The sequence below is a fragment of the Mangifera indica genome, chromosome 19, assembly GCF_011075055.1.
Source record: "Mangifera indica cultivar Alphonso chromosome 19, CATAS_Mindica_2.1, whole genome shotgun sequence".
NCBI lineage: Eukaryota > Viridiplantae > Streptophyta > Magnoliopsida > Sapindales > Anacardiaceae > Mangifera > Mangifera indica.
Window position 1 is genome coordinate 3,608,218 of NC_058155.1, and position 21,234 is coordinate 3,629,451.

Consider the following 21,234-nt stretch of genomic DNA (forward strand, 5'->3'; position numbering starts at 1 on the left):
TAAAAAAATTCTTTATATCAAACTCAAACATGTTAAACATGATAATTTAATACTTTAAAAGATTTACAAACTCACAAATCAATCTCTAAAATTTTTATACTATCTGAGATTGTGCTTTAAAAAAAATTGTAATCACTCTACTAAAATATGTCAATTGACCCCATTGAGTTGGGGGAAGTTTCGAGAATATTTCGTTATTTAAATCGGTCTTTTAGATATAACCCTTTGACTTTCGGGTGGGAAAGGATGTCGGTCACTCTATTAATTTCCTGAGAAAAAGCAAAGAAATTGAACCCAGGAAAAAAATATACAAATAAACTTGTAACTCTGTGAGAAGAAATAGTCTTGTTGCTTCAATTAACTGCAATGGCTTCTTCTTCTTCTTCTTCTCAAGTGAAGTATGATGTTTTCCTCAATTTCAGAGGTGAGGACACTCGAGACAATTTTATCAGCCACCTCAATGAAGCTTTGTGTCGGAGAAAGATTGTTACTTTCATCGATGATCAACTTGTAAGAGGAGATGAGATATCACCATCTCTTTTGAATGCGATTAGGGGATCAAAGATTTCAATCATCATATTCTCGAAAGGTTATGCTTCTTCTACATGGTGCCTCCAAGAACTTGTGGAGATCCTCGATCGCAAGAGAATGTACGGTCAGATTGTGATTCCAGTGTTCTATCATGTAGATCCATCAGTTGTAAGGAAGCAATCAGGGACTTATGGAGATGCACTTGGCCAGCATGAAATAAAATATATGAAGGAAAAAGAGATGTTGCAGAGATGGAGGGATGCTTTGACGGAAGCTGCCAATCTATCTGGCTTTGATTCAAATTCCATCAGGTGGGTGCTTTCTAAGCGTTGATATTATTATTATTATTATTATTATGATAATTCTTCTATATAAAAGTCACTTTCAATTATGAAAGAAAACTTCAAATACAACTTCTATAAGTCCAACTATACAATTGAACCTTTTTTGGTTCCTTTAACAAAATTCCATTTCAGTTGTTTGAAAATAGCTTAACTTCCCCCACATTATTTATCTTAATTTATCTGTTAATCAAATTATCCTTAGATTTCACGCTATACCTTTTATTAAAATGAAACAGCTTTTTGTATCAACATGCCATATTGGCCATTTATTATAGAACGAGTGTTTATATAATAACAAAACTAAATTATCTGAAGTTGGAAGGAGCGTTTTTAATTGATAACCAAATTATTATCAGTTTTATTTAATATATGCATAAGCTTTCCTTGGAAAGTCCAAACCAAAATTGGGCTCTTGGAATCCGACTTTGTCTTTATTTTTTTCATTAATTTATTGATTAGCTTATTGTTGTTTTTGCCTTTTGTTTCTAATGTAGGCCTGAATCGAAACTTGTTGACACAATTACCGAATGTATTTTGGAGAGTTTGAATGATAAGTCTTATAACGATAATAAGAACTTGGTTGGAGTAGCAATGAAGATCCAGAAAATTAAATCTTTATTGTCTGATCAGTCAAGTAAAGTATGCAAGTTAGGACTTTGGGGTATGGGTGGCATAGGCAAGACGACTCTTGCTGAAGCAGTCTTCAATGAAATCTCAAGTCAATTTGAAGCTTCGTATTTTGCTCGAAATGTTAGGGAAGCATCAAATATAAATCAACTGCGTCGTTTGCAAAAAGAATTTCTTTATGCAATATTAGGGGATAAACACCTTGATATAAAACACACATCCACAAAAAAAAGGCTTGGACGTAAAAGAGTTCTTACTGTTTTTGATGACGTGACAGATTCGAAACAAATAAAAGAATTAATTGAAAATCCTGAAGACTTGGGTTTTGGAAGTCAAATCATTATAACCACAAGGGATAAACAAGTGCTAACAATTTGTGGATTGGATGATTCTACCATATATAAGGTTGAAGGATTAGGTGGTGATAAATCTCTTAGACTTTTTAAACAACATGCCTTCAAACAAAATCATCCAATTGATGAAGTTTACTTGAAGCTTTCAAAAAAAGTTATAAGTTATACAAAAGGTTTGCCTTTAGCTCTCGAAGTTTTAGGTAACCATCTCCTTGGTAGAGGAAAACTTGAATGGGATAGTGCACTGGAAGATTTACAAAAATCTCCGTATGAGGGTATCCAAAAGGTGCTTAAGATCAGTTATGATGGATTATCTGATAAAGAGAAGACTTTATTTTTAGATATTGCATGCTTCTTTAAAGGATATGATAAATATCTAGTTGGTACATTCAGTTCATATAATCGAATACGTGTTCTTGTTGATAAAGCTCTTATATCTATTCTATTTACCACAATAGAAATGCATGATTTAATTCAAGAGATGGGTTGGGAAATTGTCCGACAAGAGTCGATCACTAAACTTGGCCAACGCAGTCGATTGTGGCATCATGAAGATGTAGATCGTGTATTGAAAAAAAATCTGGTAAATATACATGACATTAACTTTCAATTTATATGTTATAGTATATGGGATATATTGAAATATTTGAACTAGTAGTGTATCTTTTTCATTTTTCCCTATAGAATAGTTCATGAAGTAATTGGTTTCGGGTTTAGAGGTATATCATGTTATTTTGCTGTAAACTTATCTTTTGATTTTAATTGTAGGGAACTGACAAAGTGAGAGGTATGCTCTTTGAAATGGCTGAAATGAGAGAGATCCACTTAAATCCTCATGCTTTCTCAGAGATGGCTAATCTAAGACTCATAGTAAATAACTTATATTGGAGATGCAATAATAAAGTTCATGGTTTTGACAACATTGAATTTGATTTCTCAGAGTTAGAATGCCTCTGTTGGGATTATTACCCCTTCCCATCATTGCCTTTGAAATTTGATCTTGATAACCTTGTTGTACTTAAGATGCGAAACAATAATCTTAAACAACTATGGACGGGCATCAAGGTATATGTTGATTTCATTTGAAAATTCTCTTTCATAAATTTTAAATATTAGATTTTTTTAATTGTATTGGTCATTTCTTTTTCTTGATACAGAATCTTCCTCGTTTAAAATACATTGACCTAAGTCACCCAAGACATCTACTTGAAGTCCCAAACCTTTCAAAGGCTTCAAATCTAGAGCGGCTGATTCTAAGAAATTGCAAAAGCCTTGTCAATCTTCCAATTGGCATTCAATCAAGGTCTTTAAGAGATGTTTTTCTCTCTGGCTGCTCTAATCTCAACACTGCTCCAAGGATATCAGGTAATATGGAAAGATTGTGTTTGGATGGAACTGCAATAAAAACCTTATCGTCTTCCATAGAAAGCCCTTCCAGACTAGTTGAACTGAATCTTAAGAACTGCTTAAGCCTTGAAAGTCTTCCAAGCAGCCTTTGTAATTTGACATCTCTTCGAGAGCTTGATCTCTCTGGTTCGTCAAATCTAAAGATGGTTCCAGAGTTCCCATCTGAGATCCTAGAGTTGTATTTAGATGGAACTACAGTAAAAGAATTGTCTTCATCGATTGGGAAAGTATCATCTCTGATAAGATTAAGTCTTAGAAATTGTTCAAGCCTTGAAAGTCTTCCAAGCAACCTTTGTAATTTGACATCTCTTCGACAACTTGATCTCTCTGGTTCGTCAAATCTAAAGATGGTTCCAAAGTTCCCACCTAAGATCCTAGAGTTGTATTTAGATGGAACTGTAGTAAAAGAATTGTCTTCATCGATTGGGAAAGTTTCATCTCTAATAAGATTAAGTCTTAGAAATTGTTTAAGCCTTGAAAGTCTTCCAAGTAGCCTTTGTAATTTGACATCTCTTCGACAGCTTGATCTCTCTGGTTTGTCAAATCTTAAGATGGTTCCAGAGTTTCCACCTAAGATCCTAGATTTGTCTTTAGATAGAACTGCAGTAAAAGAATTGTCTTCATCGATTGGGAAAGTATCATCTCTGATAAGATTAAGTCTTAGAAATTGTTCAAGCCTTGAAAGTCTTCCAAGCAACCTTTGTAATTTGACATCTCTTCGACAGCTTGATCTCTCTGGTTCGTCAAATCTAAAGATGGTTCCAGAGTTTCCACCTGAGATCCTAAAGCTATATTTAGATGGAACTGCGGTAAAAGAATTGTCTTCATCGATTGGGAAAGTATCATCTCTGACAAGATTAAGTCTTAGAAATTGTTCAAGCCTTGAAAGTCTTCCAAGCAGCCTTTGTAATTTGACATCTCTTCGACAGCTTGATCTCTCTGGTTCGTCAAATCTAAAGATGATTCCAGAGTTCCCACCTGAGATCCTAGAGTTGTATTTAGATGGAACTGCTGTAAAAGAATTGTCTTCATCGATTGGGAAAGTATCATCTCTAGTAAGATTAAGTCTTAGAAATTGTTCAAGCCTTGAAAGTCTTCCAAGCAGCCTTTGTAATTTGACATCTCTTCGACAGCTTGATCTCTCTGGGTCGTCAAATCTAAAGATGGTTCCAGAGTTCCCACCTGAGATCCTAGAGTTGTATTTAGATGGAATTGCAATAAAAGAATTATCTTTATCGATTGGGAAAGTATCATCTCTGATAAGATTAAGTCTTAGAAATTGTTCAAACCTTGAAAGTCTTCCAAACACCATTGATAAGTTGAAATCTCTGAAATATCTTTGTATGTCGGGTTGTTCAAAACTTGAAAGATTGCCTGATGGCTTGGGAAAGTTAGAGAGCTTGGAAGCAATTGAAGCTAGTGGAATTACTGTTAAAGAGCTGCCTTCAGTTATGGTTGTTATATCAGCTTTGCAATTTTTAAAGAGATTAGAGTTGAATTACTGCAGTATTACGGAGTTACCCAATAATATTGACAATCTGCCCTTACTCATAGATCTAGAATTGGAAGGAAACAATTTTGAGAGCATCCCAACAAACATCATGAACCTTTCCAAGTTACAAAGCCTTAACATAAGGTTTTGTGATAGGCTTCAATTCTTACCAAAGCTTCCATGCAATATAAAAGAACTTCTAGCAGATGGTTGCAAATTGCTGAAAGGATTATCAGGTTTTACAAATCTAGAAACTCTAGGACCTGATAGAAGGTCACTGAGCTTGTTCAATTGTGTCAGTCTGGATTGGGATGGAATCAGAAACATTTTGAGTGATTCTATATTGGATGCGTTCAGAAGTAAAAGTTACCGTTTCACACATAAGGTATCATTTTATCTCTCATTTGCATTTGATTTCAATTTCTTTTTCTGATCTGAAGTAAAAAAAAAATGATGTTAAATCAACAATTTTAGTAATAACCAGTTTTCTGTAATGTATTAGGTAACTCTCCAGCGAGATGTTCAAATTTGTTACCCTGGAAGTGACATTCCGAAATGGTTTAACATTCAAAGTAGTGGATCAGTTATTAAGTTACCACAAGGTTCATTCAATGAGAAGGTTCTGGGTCTTGCCTTTTGTTTCATTGTTGAAGTTGAAGATAATTGTGATGAGTGTAATTTCTTTGGTGTCGGTTCTACGATGCGACTGAGTCACCCTGATGTGGACAGAATGTTTAGTGAACAGACGTATCTTTTGACCAAGTGTATTAGGTCAGATCATGTATTAGTGATATATGACCACATTATATGGGATATATTTGGGACAAAAGATTTTAAATTCGCTTGTGATACGGAAGCCGTTATCTCTTTCCGTCCCTTAGATGGTTTAGAATTTACAGAGACAAATTGGATAAAAAATATAAAGAAGTGTGGGGTTCGTTTATTGTTCACTGAAGGGTTGGAGGAAACTATGAAAAGATTAGGATGTTCCATCCATGGTGAAGAAGATGGATTTAAATCTTCAAATTTCTATAAAGGCGAATCTAGCTCAAGGTATGTAATTACATAACTTATATATACGCCTTCTTAACTGTATATAATTATGTAATGCTTTCTCTATGTCTATACTATTTTCATGCTTATGACTGATTTCTGAATGGTGTTCTTCTGGTCTGTGTTATCATTTCTATATATGTTCATATAATTTGGAATTCTCAGAATTCAAATCTGCAATTTATGATTAGTGTTATTATTAGTAGAATCATGAACTCAATCTTTAAAGAATATATTTTTTTTTGTCTCTTTCACCAACCATATTGTTGCAACTCAAAAGACAATTGGGGCCTTCCATGGTCAGCCAACCTCCACCGGACTGCATGACTGAAAGGGGAATTGGAGCTTCTGCCAAGGGAAGTGCTCAAGCACAGGTATACTGACAATGGTGAGCTGGAGGTTTCTGTTGCTTGGAAAAATTTCCCAGAATTTAAGAATTCATGGGTGCAATACACTCTTTTCAAACAAGCTTTCCCACAATTCCACCTTAAGGATAAGGTGCCTCTCGATAGGAGGGGAAATGTTATATCTAGAATTTATGTATCACGCAAGTGGAAGAGATACCAAATGAAGGGTACACCTAGGGGTAGACCTGGCCACGGGCCGGTTTGGCCCGTGAACCGGACCGAAACCGGCCCGGATAAACCCGGAACCGGAACCGGAACCGAAACCGTGGCTCTACGGTTCGGTTCCGGTTCACATAAATTGAAACCGTGGAACCGCCGGTTCACACCGGTTTATGAACCGGCGGTTTACTGTGCTGAACCGAAAAAAATTTGAAAATTTTTTGAAAATTTTTTGATTTTGATTTTAATTTTATTTAAAAAGGCAACGGTTCCCTGCGCAGGGAATCGTTGCCTTTTGAAGGAAATTTGCAGGGGACCGTTGGTCCCCTGCAATTTTCAGTGAAGTTGCAGGGGACCGTTGGTCCCCTGCAATTTTTTGGAATTTCAATTCACCCCCCCTATTTCTAATTTTTTTCAAAATTTTTTTTTTCTATATATACCCTTTTAAATTCGATTCTCTCAAATCTCAATCTCTCTACTCTCTCACTCAATCCTTCAAACTCTCATTCTCATTCTTTAAACTCTTAATATTCTCTCAATCTTTCAATTCAATTAAATTTTCTTAAATTTAATTAAATTCTTTCTTAATTTTTTATTAATTTCAATTTTTTTTTTATACAATTCATAATTAATTATAGAATTTATTTCTATAATTAATTTTATTTATTATTTATTTATTATCTTTTATAATTAATCATATAATTTATTTATATAATTAATTTTATTTATTATCAAAAAATGGCAAGTAGTGGAAATTCTTCCGGTTCACGAAGATTTGGTCAATATTCACATATATCAAATGTGAATGAAAATCAATTTATAGATGATTTTCATTCACAAGAAAGTGAAAACCAATATGAAGAGGTGGAGCAACAACAACAACATCAACAACAGATGGAGATGGAACAACAATCTCCAAAAATTTCTACATCCGATATTTTCAAAATTCATTTCAAGAAAATACAAAAAGAAGATGGTAATTTTGATGTTGCTTGCAATTATTGTAGACAAATTTACAAATTCAAACAAGGAGGTGGATACGGGACATTCAAAAGGCACTTGGAGTCAAAGCATCCGGAAAAAATGGGACAAAGCCGAGGCCAAACACAAATAACCCGTTATGGTTCTTCTACACACAAATCTTTATTTATGTATAGTGATAATAAAAGTAAAGAAGAATTTGCAAAAATGGTAGCAATAGATCATTTAGCATTTAGTTTTGGTGAAAATTTAGGTTTTAATAATTATTGTAAAACTGCATTAAATCCTGCATATAAAACTATTCCAAGAAATACATTAAAAAGAACATTATTTAGTTTATATAAAAAACAAAAAAAAAGAGTTAATTCAATTTTTTACAAATTTTAATGGACGTGTATCTCTATGTAGTGATATTTGGAGTGACCATTGGCAAGTTCACTCTTATATGGGCATAACTTGTCATTGGATAGATGATGATTTTCTATTACAAAAAAGAATGTTATCATTTAGGGTGTTTGATGAGCGACATACGGCTGATAATATTTATAGAATAATTAAAGGAATATTAGAAGAATATAAATTACTTTATAAAATTTTTTCAATTTCATTTGATAATGCACGTTCAAATACTGCCTCAATAAATAATTTAATTGATATTTGCAGACCTAATTTAGGTGGTAGATTTTTTCATATTAGATGTGCATGTCATGTGTTAAATTTATGTGTACAAGATGGTTTAGAATGTCTTAATAATTTTATTAGTCCAATAAAAATAGCAATTTCATATTTATGGACACATCCCCAAATTATGAAAGAATGGGGTAAATTTTGTAAACAACATAATAAAAGACCAAAAAGATTTCCTAAAGATGTGCCGACTCGTTGGAATTCAACATATGAATTACTCAACGAGTCATTTGATTATAAGGATTTATTATGCTCATTTATTTCACAAAATGTGCCACAAATTATATTATATCCCAACATTGGGATATTTGTTCAAAAATTTTAAATGTATTAAAAAATTTTAATAATGCAACATATACTTTAAGTGGGGTTTATTATCCCACTTCTCATTTATTTTTAAATGAAGCTATTAATATTATTGGAGCTTTACAAGAAGCCGAACAAGATATTATTTTACAAGAAGCTGTTTCTTTAATGAAAACAAAATGGTTAAATTACTATAAAATAATTCCAGAACTTTTTCTTGTTGCATGTTTTTTTGATCCTAGATTTAAATTAGATGGTGTCACAGATTATTTGACATTATATTATGAATGTTTGCAATTAGATGAAGTTAATATTCCATTAACTATAACTAATATTATGAATTTAATTAAAGAAATTTATGCTGAATATGCATTAATTTATGGTGGTTCTTCTTCCTCTCTACCACCTATTGCCCCATCATCAACCCAAAATATGAGTTATGGTGATCGTATTATGATGCAAAGGGGCAAAAGACCAAGAGGAACATTAGGCTCCACCTCGGAGCTTGATATTTATTTAACTACTATTTTTGAGTTTGGTGACAGCAATATAGGTAAAGACTTTCCAGTTTTAGAATGGTGGAGTCGACACGCATCAACTTTTCCAATATTGACAGCTATTGCTAAACAAGTTCTAACAGCACCGGTATCAACTGTCGCAGTAGAACAAGCGTTTAGTCAAGGGGGTAATATATTGGATGAGAGACGATCAAGTTTGGCTCCCGAATCTATTGAAGCTCAAGTATGCGTGGACGATTGGACAAGAGCCGAATTACGACAACAAGAAATAAAAGTGGACTTCAATGAAGAATCGCTTGATTTAACTACGGATAGTTCGATGACGACGGAAAATAATACTCAAGATAGTGGAGGTGAATGATAAGGTAAGGGGGTACTGTCAGCTATTAGATATGCAAAGGTAAGAGAACTACGTAGGCTTTGATTCTTCTAAACCCCAAGAAGATATGTAGGAAGCTTAATTGAAAAATTAAGTCCAAGCCTTTCTTTTAAATTTCAATTATTGTAATTAATAATTTAAAAATTAAATCAAGATCATGTATTAGAATTGACGGTTCAACCGTCGGTTCCGAACCGGGGCCATGAACCGGAACCGTCGGTTCCGAACCGGGGCCATGAACCGGAACTGGCGGTTCCGAACCGTGGACGAACCGTCCTGTTACGGTTTCGGTTCAGGGTCTTTATATTTTCGAACCGTGAACCGGCGGTTCCGAACCGAAACCGGCGGTTCATGAACCGTGGCCAGGTCTACCTAGGGGCCTTAAGGATAATGTGTCTCTCGATAGGAGGGGAAATGTTAGGTCTAGAATTGATGTATCACGCAAGTGGAAGAGATACCAAATGATGGGTACACCTAGGGTCTTGCAGTTAAAGCAAGTGGCAGAATTATGGGGAGATGTTAGGTCTGGAATTTATGTATCACGCAAGAGGAAGAGAGCCCAAATGAAGGCACACCTGGAGGAATTATATTGGCGATCAAAAATGCTGGAGAGGAGTGGCAATCAAAGTTGAAAGCTGGTTGTTCGAAACAAACACAAAAGGAGAGGTGTTAGTCCTGGAGGAGGGAGCAAGCAGAATTAAGGAAAGGTAGGAGTACACGGGGAGAGACTAGACCTCTCGAAAGCCTAGAGTTCAGTTACTTTGCTTATTGCTGTTTCTGGGTATTTTTTGCATTTTGTAAGAAGAAACAGATCATGAGTTCATGTAATTACTAAAATTGGTGATTTGACTTTGTAATGCACTTCCAGTTAATGAAGAAGAATATCTCTTTTTTTCTTAATTGATTTGGAATGTTATATTATTGATTTTGTATTGTTAATTTTTGTTATGACTTTTGTGATTAGATTATGGCATGATGATGAGAGCAGTAAGGAGTAGAGAATATTATTGCCGTGAGACTGTCTTTATATAACAGAACTAAAAGCTTGACAGCATTGAGTGTCGTTTACAAGGGAAGGTTGCTGCTGGAATTGCTTCAGGTGCCTATCACCGTTGTTCCGTTAATGTTTTGTTTATAAGATCGATCAAATTTCTGTATTCTGTTTGCAAAAACATGACCACCAATATTTATATAGTTATCTAGAGATGACAAGGCGGAAATTGAATATACATTAAAATTTTGGAAGTGGAAGAGTTTAATCTATGTATACTCAAAGCGGATCGCTTTTGGGTATCTGAAAACATACAAGGAATGCATTAAAGTTTGCTAGCATAAATGGTAGATAATGATGAAACGAAACACAAAACAAACATTTCTTTGAACAAGCCACTAAGTCAAATTGTACGACAGAGGATGTAGGACAATGCTTATAAAAATATTAACAGTTGAAAACCACAAAACAGGTACTTCAGATGGAACATCATGACGATAGCAACCAGTAAGTTGTTACATTAAACAACATTGTCAATACCAATGTTATATGAGGATCTTCACTGTTTCAATCAAATGAATATTTCAATCTACTCTTAAGCGTTGTAGAATATTGTAAAAGTAACAAAAAATCCTCTAATACATGATGAAATATAAGGCTTGTGATCACAATACCATTTGACTTCTTCATACCACTAGGTAAGAAAGTCATCTAACATCTCACCATATTGCATTATATTTGACAAAAAACATATAGAAGTTTTTCTATTAACTCAGAAATGCCCATACATATGGCACAAGAAGCAAAGGCAGATTAGGCACCTATACTTTCTATAAAAGGCCTAAAATTCACTATAGATAAAAAGGGAAAGGATAAAAGGAATTACCAAAATGTACAATGACACCTTAAGATTAGTTTAGGTAATTTTTTATGCTAATGTATTAGTTATTAGAAATCACATCTATTCTTTATATGGAAGATCCCAAACATGCAAACTAAATTACCCTATAACTTTCCATAAGAAAAACCAGTGCCTATTGTCAATGCCTTAAATGCTATCCTAGGTCTATTAAACTTTGAAAGCATTGTGCTACTCTATCTTGCTTTGAAACCAAATAGATTGACGCAAGCTTAGAGGAATAAGACCATAAAACCAAACCGAAAGGATTAACATATAAATTAAGATATGGATCACAGCCTGCTAATACTATTATCCGCCTACTCCAGAATTTGGCCAAATCATTGAGAAAAAATCAACCACCTAAATTATGTCATTACCACATGCATTATCCTCTAAATCCATAAAAGAATTTAGATTTCATGATATAAATATATAATAGATTGATAAACTCTAGTACGAATTCAACACAAGAACCAAAAGAATTTTAGATAGAAGAAGCAGAGAATACAGAGAACCAATAAAGAAGACAATAAACAATATATTTTTCATAATCTCCAAATCTGTTACATGCAACTTTTAAAAGGATTTTTTCACAAAACTAATTAACGGCTCATAACTAGCTAGCAACCATGTCAGTTGCTTTTTTTATTCTGCAATAACAATTTACTTAAAACCAAATAAAAACTAATTCAAACAAAATGCAAAACATAATGCAATTAGCAATGAAATATGTATAGCTACAGAATGACACTGTAACAACAAAGTCTAGCTTGCTGAAAATATACATTTTGATCAACCTCCTGACCTTTAGCAATTGACATCATATCTCTTCCTCCTTGTTGATTCAAATTCATATCACAAATCAAAACTTCTTGGCCACAATTCAAATATCATCCCAAATATTTCAACATTACAATACAATCATTAGCTCAACCAATTTTAATTGTCAGGAATACATCGAGGTCTATAAGGGTGAAGATCAAAACTCATATTACACAAAACAATCTCTCACACTTACACACTATTTACTTATATTATATTTATTGGATGTGGGACTTTAGTCTTCAACACCCTCCCTCAAGTGCAACCAACATAAGTTGTTAGGTCTACCATTTGGGTGAGTCCATTTTGGACAGATGCATTGTTACTTGTGTCTAGGAACATTTAGGTTGTTAGGCCATAGACTGTTAGCTGAGTCCATTTGGACAGGTGCATTGTCACTTGTATCTAAAAACATTAAGCTATTAGGTCATAGGTTGTTGTCACTTGTATCGAAAATCATAAGGCTATTTCGTCATAGGTTGTTAATTGAGCCTGTTTGGACAGGTATGTTATCACTTATATCCAGAAACATTTTATGATGTTAGGTTATAGGCTGTTAGTTGAGTCTATTTGGACAGTATCTAGGAACACTTTAGACTGTTAAACCCACCATTTGACTTATACTCTGATACCATATCAGAAATATATTGGGTTTATAAATGTGAAGATCAAAACCCATAATACGCAAAACTAATTAGTTTGTATTGAGGTCCAATCTCCCACACTTATATACCACTTGCTTATATTGTATTTGTTAGATGTGATACTTTAGTCTCTAACACTATTCACTGAATCACTAATCTCACAATTTGCAAAAAAGCACAAAAAACATAAAACTGTTTAAGATTATAATGAAGCATAGACACTTGAAACGAAGGTGTGGTGGTCTCAAATAACAAGGCGTTAGGTTTATTAGCAAGAACCAAAGATTTAGTCCACAAACAACTCAATCCGCATTGACAAGAATACAAATTATCAGGAATCCAAGTCCACCTTTTAACCTAAACATTAATAGTCTCCCATTTCAATCCATCACATTTCTCATTAATATCTTCCTGTATTGAACCAAACACACTAGAACTCAACTTGAACGTGGTTTGACTCTTGTATTTCTCTCTTAATTGGGCACAACCCACTTGAGAATCCCATTTCTTGAACACACTTAACACGTCGGTGAATGGCTCTAGTGTGGAATTAACAAGAGGAAAACTTAAAACTACATGCTACTGTTTGTGAATTTAGGTCCAAACATAGGGAAATTCAAGGAAGCTTGAGAAGAAGAGGAATAAGAATGTGAAGAAAAACATTAGAGTTTTTGAGGAGGTATTTAAGGGCTTTAATTGCATGATAATTTGAGACTTCGATTCTCGATTGGGTTCAATTTTTTCTCTGCAGATGGATCTCTAGGTTTTGATTTTGATACTTTTAAGATTTGTTTTACATTTTATTATTATTATTATTATCTTGTTGAAGAAAAAGAAAACGGGAATTGATCAACGAATTCTTCGAGTAATGGTGACATGTAAACAAAGCAAAGTGGTCAAGTTTCTGGTTTGTAATACCTACATGGGTGGTTGGGTGGGCAAGAAAAGCGGAACCCAAACTTATCTGTTTGGTTTGGGTTATCAGGAAGTATCTCAATTAGAAGGGGCCAAATGACTATTTCTTACTTTAGTTGAATATTGCTATAACAAGGTGTTTGGTTTAAACAATATTTTATTATTGAAATTGAAAAATTACTTTAAAGATAAATTACTTAAAATATTACTAGGCATAAATGATTACGATATTCAATAAAATTAATATGTATAAATAATTATTGTATTTAGTTAGAAGTAATAAAAAAATACTAGTCTATTGTTTTACTTAAATGACTTTGGATATAATTAATATAAAATATTTTTTATCTTACTTGTTATATTAATTAAAAATGAGGTTATTTTTGTCATAAAAAATTAATAAATAAGAATATAATTATAATAAAATAAAGATTATATTGATAATCTTTTAATATTTAAGATAAATGTGGTAATCAGATTATCACATATAATACTTATCACATCACCATTAGTAATAGAAGATTATTATAATAATTTATTATTGACAAACCGAACAAAATAAAATAAATAATAAAATATAGATTATCAAGGTAATTTTTGGTTAATAACAACCACACGATCCTGGCTATAAAAAGAAAAATCATTTTTTTATCTATTTATTAAAATCAACTATTGATTTTACCTGTACTTGGCAGTGTTGTCGTTTACACGCAAATTAAAATTTTGAATTCTTACAACAAAGATGTAGTAAAGGAAAGTAGGAATTGTTCTCTCGAAGAGTTCCAATTAGTAGGTCGTTACTTATCACGCAAAACAATGAAATTGGGAGGTTTCTGAATTGAATACGAATTGTAATTAAAAGCAGTAAATGAAATTCAACAAAATAATCTAAAATAAAAAATCAATTTGACAAACCTTGGTCTACAGTCATATTCACCATTAGATCTATGATTGATCATCGACACCCAAGAGTATCAAATACATTATTCAAATATTCGTTATGGTATTAATTACCTGTCTTTCTTTATGATTAGTTAACCAAAAACATGTATTCTAGTTAACCTCATTAATTAATAACTTAGATACAATATCGAATTTAATCAAACAATAGTATTAAGAATTAAAAAGACCAACGAAACAAGACAACACAAACGTATGACGTTGCATTTAATCCAGTTGAATATTTTCCCTAGGAATTATAGTTCCTAACGCAACAAAGAATAAATCCCAATTGCCACTTTGATTATATAAATTGAACAATTACAGATTCAACATTTAAACTAGTAGTAGATTATATTAATCAATAAAGGAATCGCGTGTCTTAGCAATCAACCAATACAATCATAATAAATAATACAGAAAAATAATCAATACTTGAATAATTGAGAAAATGTATTAAAGAACAAAAATCTCATAATTCTTGTAGTTCAATGGGTTCAGATCCCTTCAACCAAGAGAAAATATTCAACCACTGTAAGCCATGCTCAACCAACGAATAATCAAGAAAAAAATAAAATAAAATAATATATTCCTCTCCTAAGTTCCTTTCGTCTCTCCTTTTTTATATCCCTTATCTATAAAAAAATATTCCCTTTTTTATGCTAACAATCACCCCCTTTCTAGGAAACAAATTTTGACTTTCCTAAAATATCTCAGCTGATTTGGAATTCAAAATTTTAATTTTAATTTCTGTTCTCGTTATTGCACATGCTTACTCCTAGTTAACAACACAGATTTTGTTAACTGGCAAGTACTCCACTTTTGGTCTTTTTGGCCCAAATTTAGCTTCAGAAATGTTCAAAGCTCTCAAGTGCAAAAAACACATAATTTCATTAGATTGAATTAAATTTTCATGCGATATAAGGGAATTGGAAATCAACATAACAACAATTAACAACGTTATCATTATCAATTAAAAATATTTATATCATTATATCCAAAATATAAATGTAACCAAAAAAAACAAGAAACAATCCCATAAAATCGATACCCTAGATGTCAAAAATTTCACAAACTAAAATTGGACTTTGCGACATCTCATTTTTCTGTGAAATATTACCTATTCTCTGGCAACGTTCACACAATTTGTAAAAATAATATGAATCTTGAAATAAAGATGGCCAAAAGAATTCACAATCTAGAATTTTTCGTGTTGTCCTCTTGGCTCCAAAATGGCCTCCACGAGCGTATGAATGGCAGAAGGTAATAATAGAAGCAATTTCAGTTTTGGGTATACACCTTCTAATAACCTAATCAGCACAATGCTTCCACAAATACGGGTCATCCCATATGTAATACTTTGCATCATTTTTTAGCTTGTCTTTTTGAGCCTTTGATAACCCAGCTAGCAATATGTTAATAGCTAAATAATTCATAATGTTCACGTACCAGGGCAACCTTAAGCTAGTGGAAAACAACTGCTCATCAGGAAATTCTTCTTGTAAATTCTACTCGGTTCTCACATGAACCAGACAACTCAAATTATTAGCAATTCTTCACTCCACTTTTATCTTTGATCTCTAGGTCAAATTCAATTAGCAAAAGAATCTACCTTATAAGCCTTGGTTTGGCCTCTTTCTTTGTTATCAAATACCTAAAGGTTGCATGATTAGAGTAAATAACAACCTTAGTACCCAATAATCACCAAGAGTTCTTTTTAAGTGGTTGAATAATTTTTTTGTGCATCATTCAAGGTCACTGAGGTATAATATATAACATATAGTGCCCTTCCAACTTGCTGGCCCAAAACAGCTCTTAAAACATGATCACTCACATTACACATTATCTCAAACGGAAGATTCCAATCAAGTGGTTAGATAATTGGAGCCGAGGTCAACAGCTGCTTTAACTTGTCAAATGCATTCTTACACCTTTCATCAAACTCGAAAGCCACATCTTTCTGCAGCAACTTGCACAATGGCAATGTAATACATGAAAAATCCTTAATAAAGCGTCAGTAAAAATCTACATGGCCAAGAAAAGAACAAACTTCTAGCGGGATAAGGCAGAGATTGAATAATATTAATTTTAGTCTTGTCTACCTCTATATCCCTAGCTGAAACTACATGCCCCAAAACTGCTCAACTATAAAATGACATTTTCAAAATTTAAAACAAGGTTAGTTTCAATGCATCTTTGCAAAACAAGTGCGGGATTACGCAAACACTTATCGAATGAATCCCCATGAATGGTAAAATCATCCATAAAAATTTCTATAATGTGCTCAATATAATCTAAAAATATACTGACCATATATCTTTAAAAAGTGGCTAGCACGTTACAAGCTCCGGATGACATTCGTCGATATACAAAGGTTTCAAATAGGTATGTGAAAGTTGTCTTTTCCTGATCTTTTAGAGCAATTGCAATATGAAAATAACCTAAAAAGCCATCTAGAAAATATAGTAAGCTTGGCCAGCTAGCCTTTCCAACATCTGATCAATAAACGGTAAAGGAAAATGATTTTTATAAGTTACAATATTTCATTTTCTATAATTTATACAAACCCGCCACCCATTTTGAACTCGAGTGGATACTAATTCATTATTTTGATTTTTTACCACTGTAATACCGGTCTTCTTTGACACAACTTGAATTGGACTAACCCATTATTCACTGTCCGAAATTAGATAAATCACACCGGTTTGAAACAACTTCAGAATCTCCTTTTTTACCACTTCCATCATAGGCGGGTTCAGCCTCCTTTATGGTTGCCAAATTGGTCTGGCTCTCTCTTCAAGCAAAATCCGCTGCATACAAGTAGAGGGGCTAATTCCTTTAATATCAGCAATGGTCCATCCATAGTTGTTTTGTGCCTCCTCAAAATTTGCACTAATTTTTCTTTTTGCTCATTATTTATCTTATTTAAAATGATTACCGGTAAGGTCTCCCCATCTCCAAGGTATACATATTTAAGATGGCTTGGAAGTAGCTTCAATTCTAACATTGGTGCCTGTAAAACAAAAAGTACAAGTCATTCGTTAGGCATTAGTAGCTCAATATAAGACACATTACCTGGAATTTTGAATTCCACAAACTCATTCATTTCAACCACTACATCTTGTAAATCAGAGTTTAATTTCAATTCATCACTTTCTTTCTAAAGATGCTCACGGTTGGTCACTTCTAATTTATCTTCACTATCAAGTTCAAAAACATCTTGTACTAAAGAGTCAAATAAATCAACTGAATAAACAGGAACATCAGCATCAGGATATTTTATCACATCAGAAATGTTGAATTGAACAGCATCACCATCAAACTCCCTGATAAATGTACCATTGTGAACATCTATTTTTGTTTTAGCAGTTTTTAGAAAGAGTCTCTCTAACATAATAGGTGTTGATTGGACATTATTTTCTATGTTAAAAACATAAAAGTCAACAGGAAAAATGAATTTATCATTAATCTAGACAAGAACATCTTTAATCAACCCTTAGGATAGACATTTGATCTGTTAGCTAGCTGAATCACTATACCAATTTTTTTTCAAAGGTCCAAGATTAAGAGCAAAATATATTGAATATGACATGACATTAATAAACGCTCCTAAATCTAATAAGATTTTTTTAATTCTAGTGTCACCTATTATGCAAGGGATGTAGAACATACCTAGGTCCTTGCATTTTTCTGGAAGACTTTTCTAAATTATAGTTGAAATATTCTCTCCTACCCTTATTTTTTCACAACTTTTGAACCTTTGCTTTCTTTTCATTACACACAGCTCCTTCAAAAATTTAGCACAGCGAGGCGTTTGTTTGATTGCATCAAAAAGTAGGATATTAACCTCACATTTTCGAAATGTTTCATACAAATCCGTATTCCATTCATACCTTCGATTATCTACTAAAACTTCGAGAAAAGGAGGAACAAGTTTATATTCACTTGAAGGAGATTTACTTATCACCGCATTCTTGTTACGAGAATTATTTTTTACAGCCACTTCATCTTTTTTTTTCTTCTTGCTACATTGGTACATATGGTACCTTAATCAGTATTTCCAACTCTTTTCCACTTCTTAACACTATTACACTAGCATTCTCTTTTGGGTTCATCACAGTTTAGGATGATAATTTACTCAAATTTTGTGCCTCCAGCCGGTTAATTATAGTAACCATTTGACTCATTGATTTTTCAAACTTTGAATGTTAGTTCTTGTCTCTTATTGAAATTTCACACTGTTAGTAGCAAAAGTTTTAACAATGTCTTCAAGAGATGTACCTGAGTTAGAATTTTGAGTTAGTTGTTACTGCTTAGGAATGTAATGCTTCTAGTATGGTTGAACGTTGCTCGAAGGCTGATTTGTATGTGCATTCCCATAAAGGAGATTAGGATGGTCCCTCCTACCTGGGTTGTAGGTATTCGAATAAGGATTATAATTTCGTTGTGGTTGTCCCAAAAATCCACCTACTACATTGGCTTGTTCAAAGGATTCCTCTTGAAATGTTAGACATATATCAGTTGGATGCCCCACAATTGAAAAAATTCCATAAACCCTTGTTGCCTCCACTTTTCCTACAACCATTTAACGTATAAGAAAAGTTTGATCATTAAGTCGTCTTTCAAGAGGAGAGACATTTACCTTATAGACATGCTAAGATGAATAATCTGATATAATCCCGAATTGTTGTGAATTTGACGTCATGTTTACAATTAAATTTTGGGCTGCCTCAAGTGTTTTGTCAACCAACATTCTACGACTAGTTGTGTCAATCATATTCTTATCAGTTGATAGGAGTTCCTTGTAGAAGTATTAAATAAGGAGCTAATCACTAATTTGGTGGTACAAACAACTTGCACAAAATTTTTTAAAACAATCCCAGTATTCGTATAGAGACTCTCCACTATACTGCCTAATGCCACAAATTTTTTTCCTAATACTAGCGGCTCTTGAGGCTAGAAAAAACTTCTCCAAAAACAGCCCCTTTATCTTATGTCAGGTGGTGATGCTTCTAGCAGGTAGGTAATAAAGTCAATCTTGCACATCATCTTTCAAAGAAAATAGAAATGCTTTCATCTTAATTTGTTCCTCTATGACTCCATTTGGCTTTATACTGGTGCACACCACATGAAATTCCTTTAAATGTTTATGAGGATCTTCACCTGTGTGCCACAAAAAGTGGGTAAAAGATGGATTAGTCCAAATTTTAATTCAAATGTAGTATTAGCATCTAAATTAGGAAAAGTAATACAATAAGGTTGTTGGTTCAAATCTAGAGAGGCAAGCTTTCTTAAGGCCCAATTCTCAACCATGTGTTCTTCTATTTCATGAGCAGATTTTTGCGCTTGTAGTCTTCGTTTTGCTTCTTTTCTTAACCCTTTTGTAGTCTTTTTAATCTCTAGATCAAATTATAAATTAGCTTACTTCAAAGATCGCGTAACAAACATACAAACTAAAAACTCCTCAACAATAACGCCAAAATTTGGCAGTGCTATCGTCTACACCCAAATTAAAATTTAAAATTCCTACAACAAAAATATAGTACAAAAAATTAGGGATCGTTCTTTAAAGAGTTCCAATTAGGAAGTCGTTACTTATCACATAAAACAATGAAATTAGGGGGGGGGGGGGGGGGGGTGGTTTCTGAATTGAATACAAATTGTAATTAAAAGCAGTAAATGAAATTCAGCAAAATAATCTAAAATAAATAATCAATTTGACAAACCTTGGTTTATAGTCACATCCACCATTAGATCTACAATTAATCATCGACACCCAAGATTATCAAATTAATTATTCAAATATTCGTTGTAGTATTAATTATCTGTTTTTCCTTATGATTAGTTAACCAAAAATATGTATTTCAGTTAACCCTTATTGATTAATAACTCAGATACGATCTCGAATTTAATCAAACAATAGTATTAAGAATTAGAAAGACCAACGAAACAAGACAACACAAGCATACAATGTTGCATTTAATCCAATTGAATATTTTTTCTAGGAATTACAGTTCTTGATGCAGCAAACAATAAATCTCAGTTACCACTTCAATTAGATAGATTGAACAATTATAGATTCAACATCTAAACTAACAGTAGATTATATTAATCAATAAACTAATCATATAACTTAGCAATCAACCAATACAATCATAATAAATAATATAAGAAAATAATCAATACTTAAATAATTAAGAAGATGCATTAAAGAACAAAAATCTCACAATTCTTGTAGTTCAATGGGTTCAGATCCCTTCAACCAAGAGAAAGGATTCAGCCATTGTAAGCCATCCTCAACCAATGAATAATCAATAAAAAAATAAAATAAAATAAAATAATATATTCCTCTCATAAGTTCCTTTCGTCTCTCTTTTTTTATATCTCTTATCTATCAAAAAGTATTCCCCTTTTTCAACTAACAATCACCCCCTTTCTAGCAAATAAATTTTGACTTTCCTAGAATATCTTAGTTGATTTGAAATTCAAAATTTAAATTTCGATTTCTGTTCTCGTTATTGCACGTATCCACACCTAGTCAGTAACACAGATTTTGTTAATTGGTGAGTCTGCTCCACTTTTGGTCTTTTTAGCCTAAATTTAGCTCTAGAAATGTTCAAAACTCCCTAAGTGCAAAAGACACATAATTTCATTAAATTGAATTAATTTTTCACACAATATAAGGGAGTTAGAAATCAACATAACAACAATTAACAACCCAATCATTACCAATTAAAAATATTTATATCATTGTATCCAAATATTATAATAATTAAGT

At 32.8% G+C, this 21,234-nt stretch overlaps 2 protein-coding genes across 2 annotated transcripts; both read left to right on the plus strand.

Annotated features, from left to right (window-relative positions):
- The first annotated feature begins 233 nt into the window (after nt 1–233).
- Nucleotides 234–4,585, plus strand: LOC123203461 (disease resistance protein RPV1-like). The gene is made up of 5 exons (XM_044619814.1): nt 234–842; nt 1,370–2,438; nt 2,624–2,920; nt 3,013–4,198; nt 4,560–4,585. The coding sequence occupies exons 1-5, from the start codon at nt 367–369 to the stop codon at nt 4,583–4,585; spliced, it is 3,054 nt and encodes a 1,017-aa protein (XP_044475749.1). The 5' UTR covers nt 234–366.
- Nucleotides 4,503–6,186, plus strand: LOC123203228 (disease resistance-like protein DSC1). The gene is made up of 2 exons (XM_044619503.1): nt 4,503–5,139; nt 5,257–6,186. The coding sequence occupies exons 1-2, from the start codon at nt 4,606–4,608 to the stop codon at nt 5,821–5,823; spliced, it is 1,101 nt and encodes a 366-aa protein (XP_044475438.1). The 5' UTR covers nt 4,503–4,605; the 3' UTR covers nt 5,824–6,186.
- The last annotated feature ends 15,048 nt before the right edge of the window (nt 6,187–21,234 follow it).

Coding starts and splice junctions, on each gene's coding strand:
- LOC123203461 (XM_044619814.1), top strand. CDS start 367: ATGGCTTCTTCTTCTTCTTCTTCTCAAGTGAAGTATGATGTTTTCCTC. Junction 843..1,369: donor TTTGATTCAAATTCCATCAG/GTGGGTGCTTTC, acceptor TTTCTAATGTAG/GCCTGAATCGAAACTTGTTG. Junction 4,199..4,559: donor ATCTCTTCGACAGCTTGATC/TCTCTGGTTCGT, acceptor AAACCTTGAAAG/TCTTCCAAACACCATTGATA.
- LOC123203228 (XM_044619503.1), top strand. CDS start 4,606: ATGTCGGGTTGTTCAAAACTTGAAAGATTGCCTGATGGCTTGGGAAAG. Junction 5,140..5,256: donor GTTACCGTTTCACACATAAG/GTATCATTTTAT, acceptor GTAATGTATTAG/GTAACTCTCCAGCGAGATGT.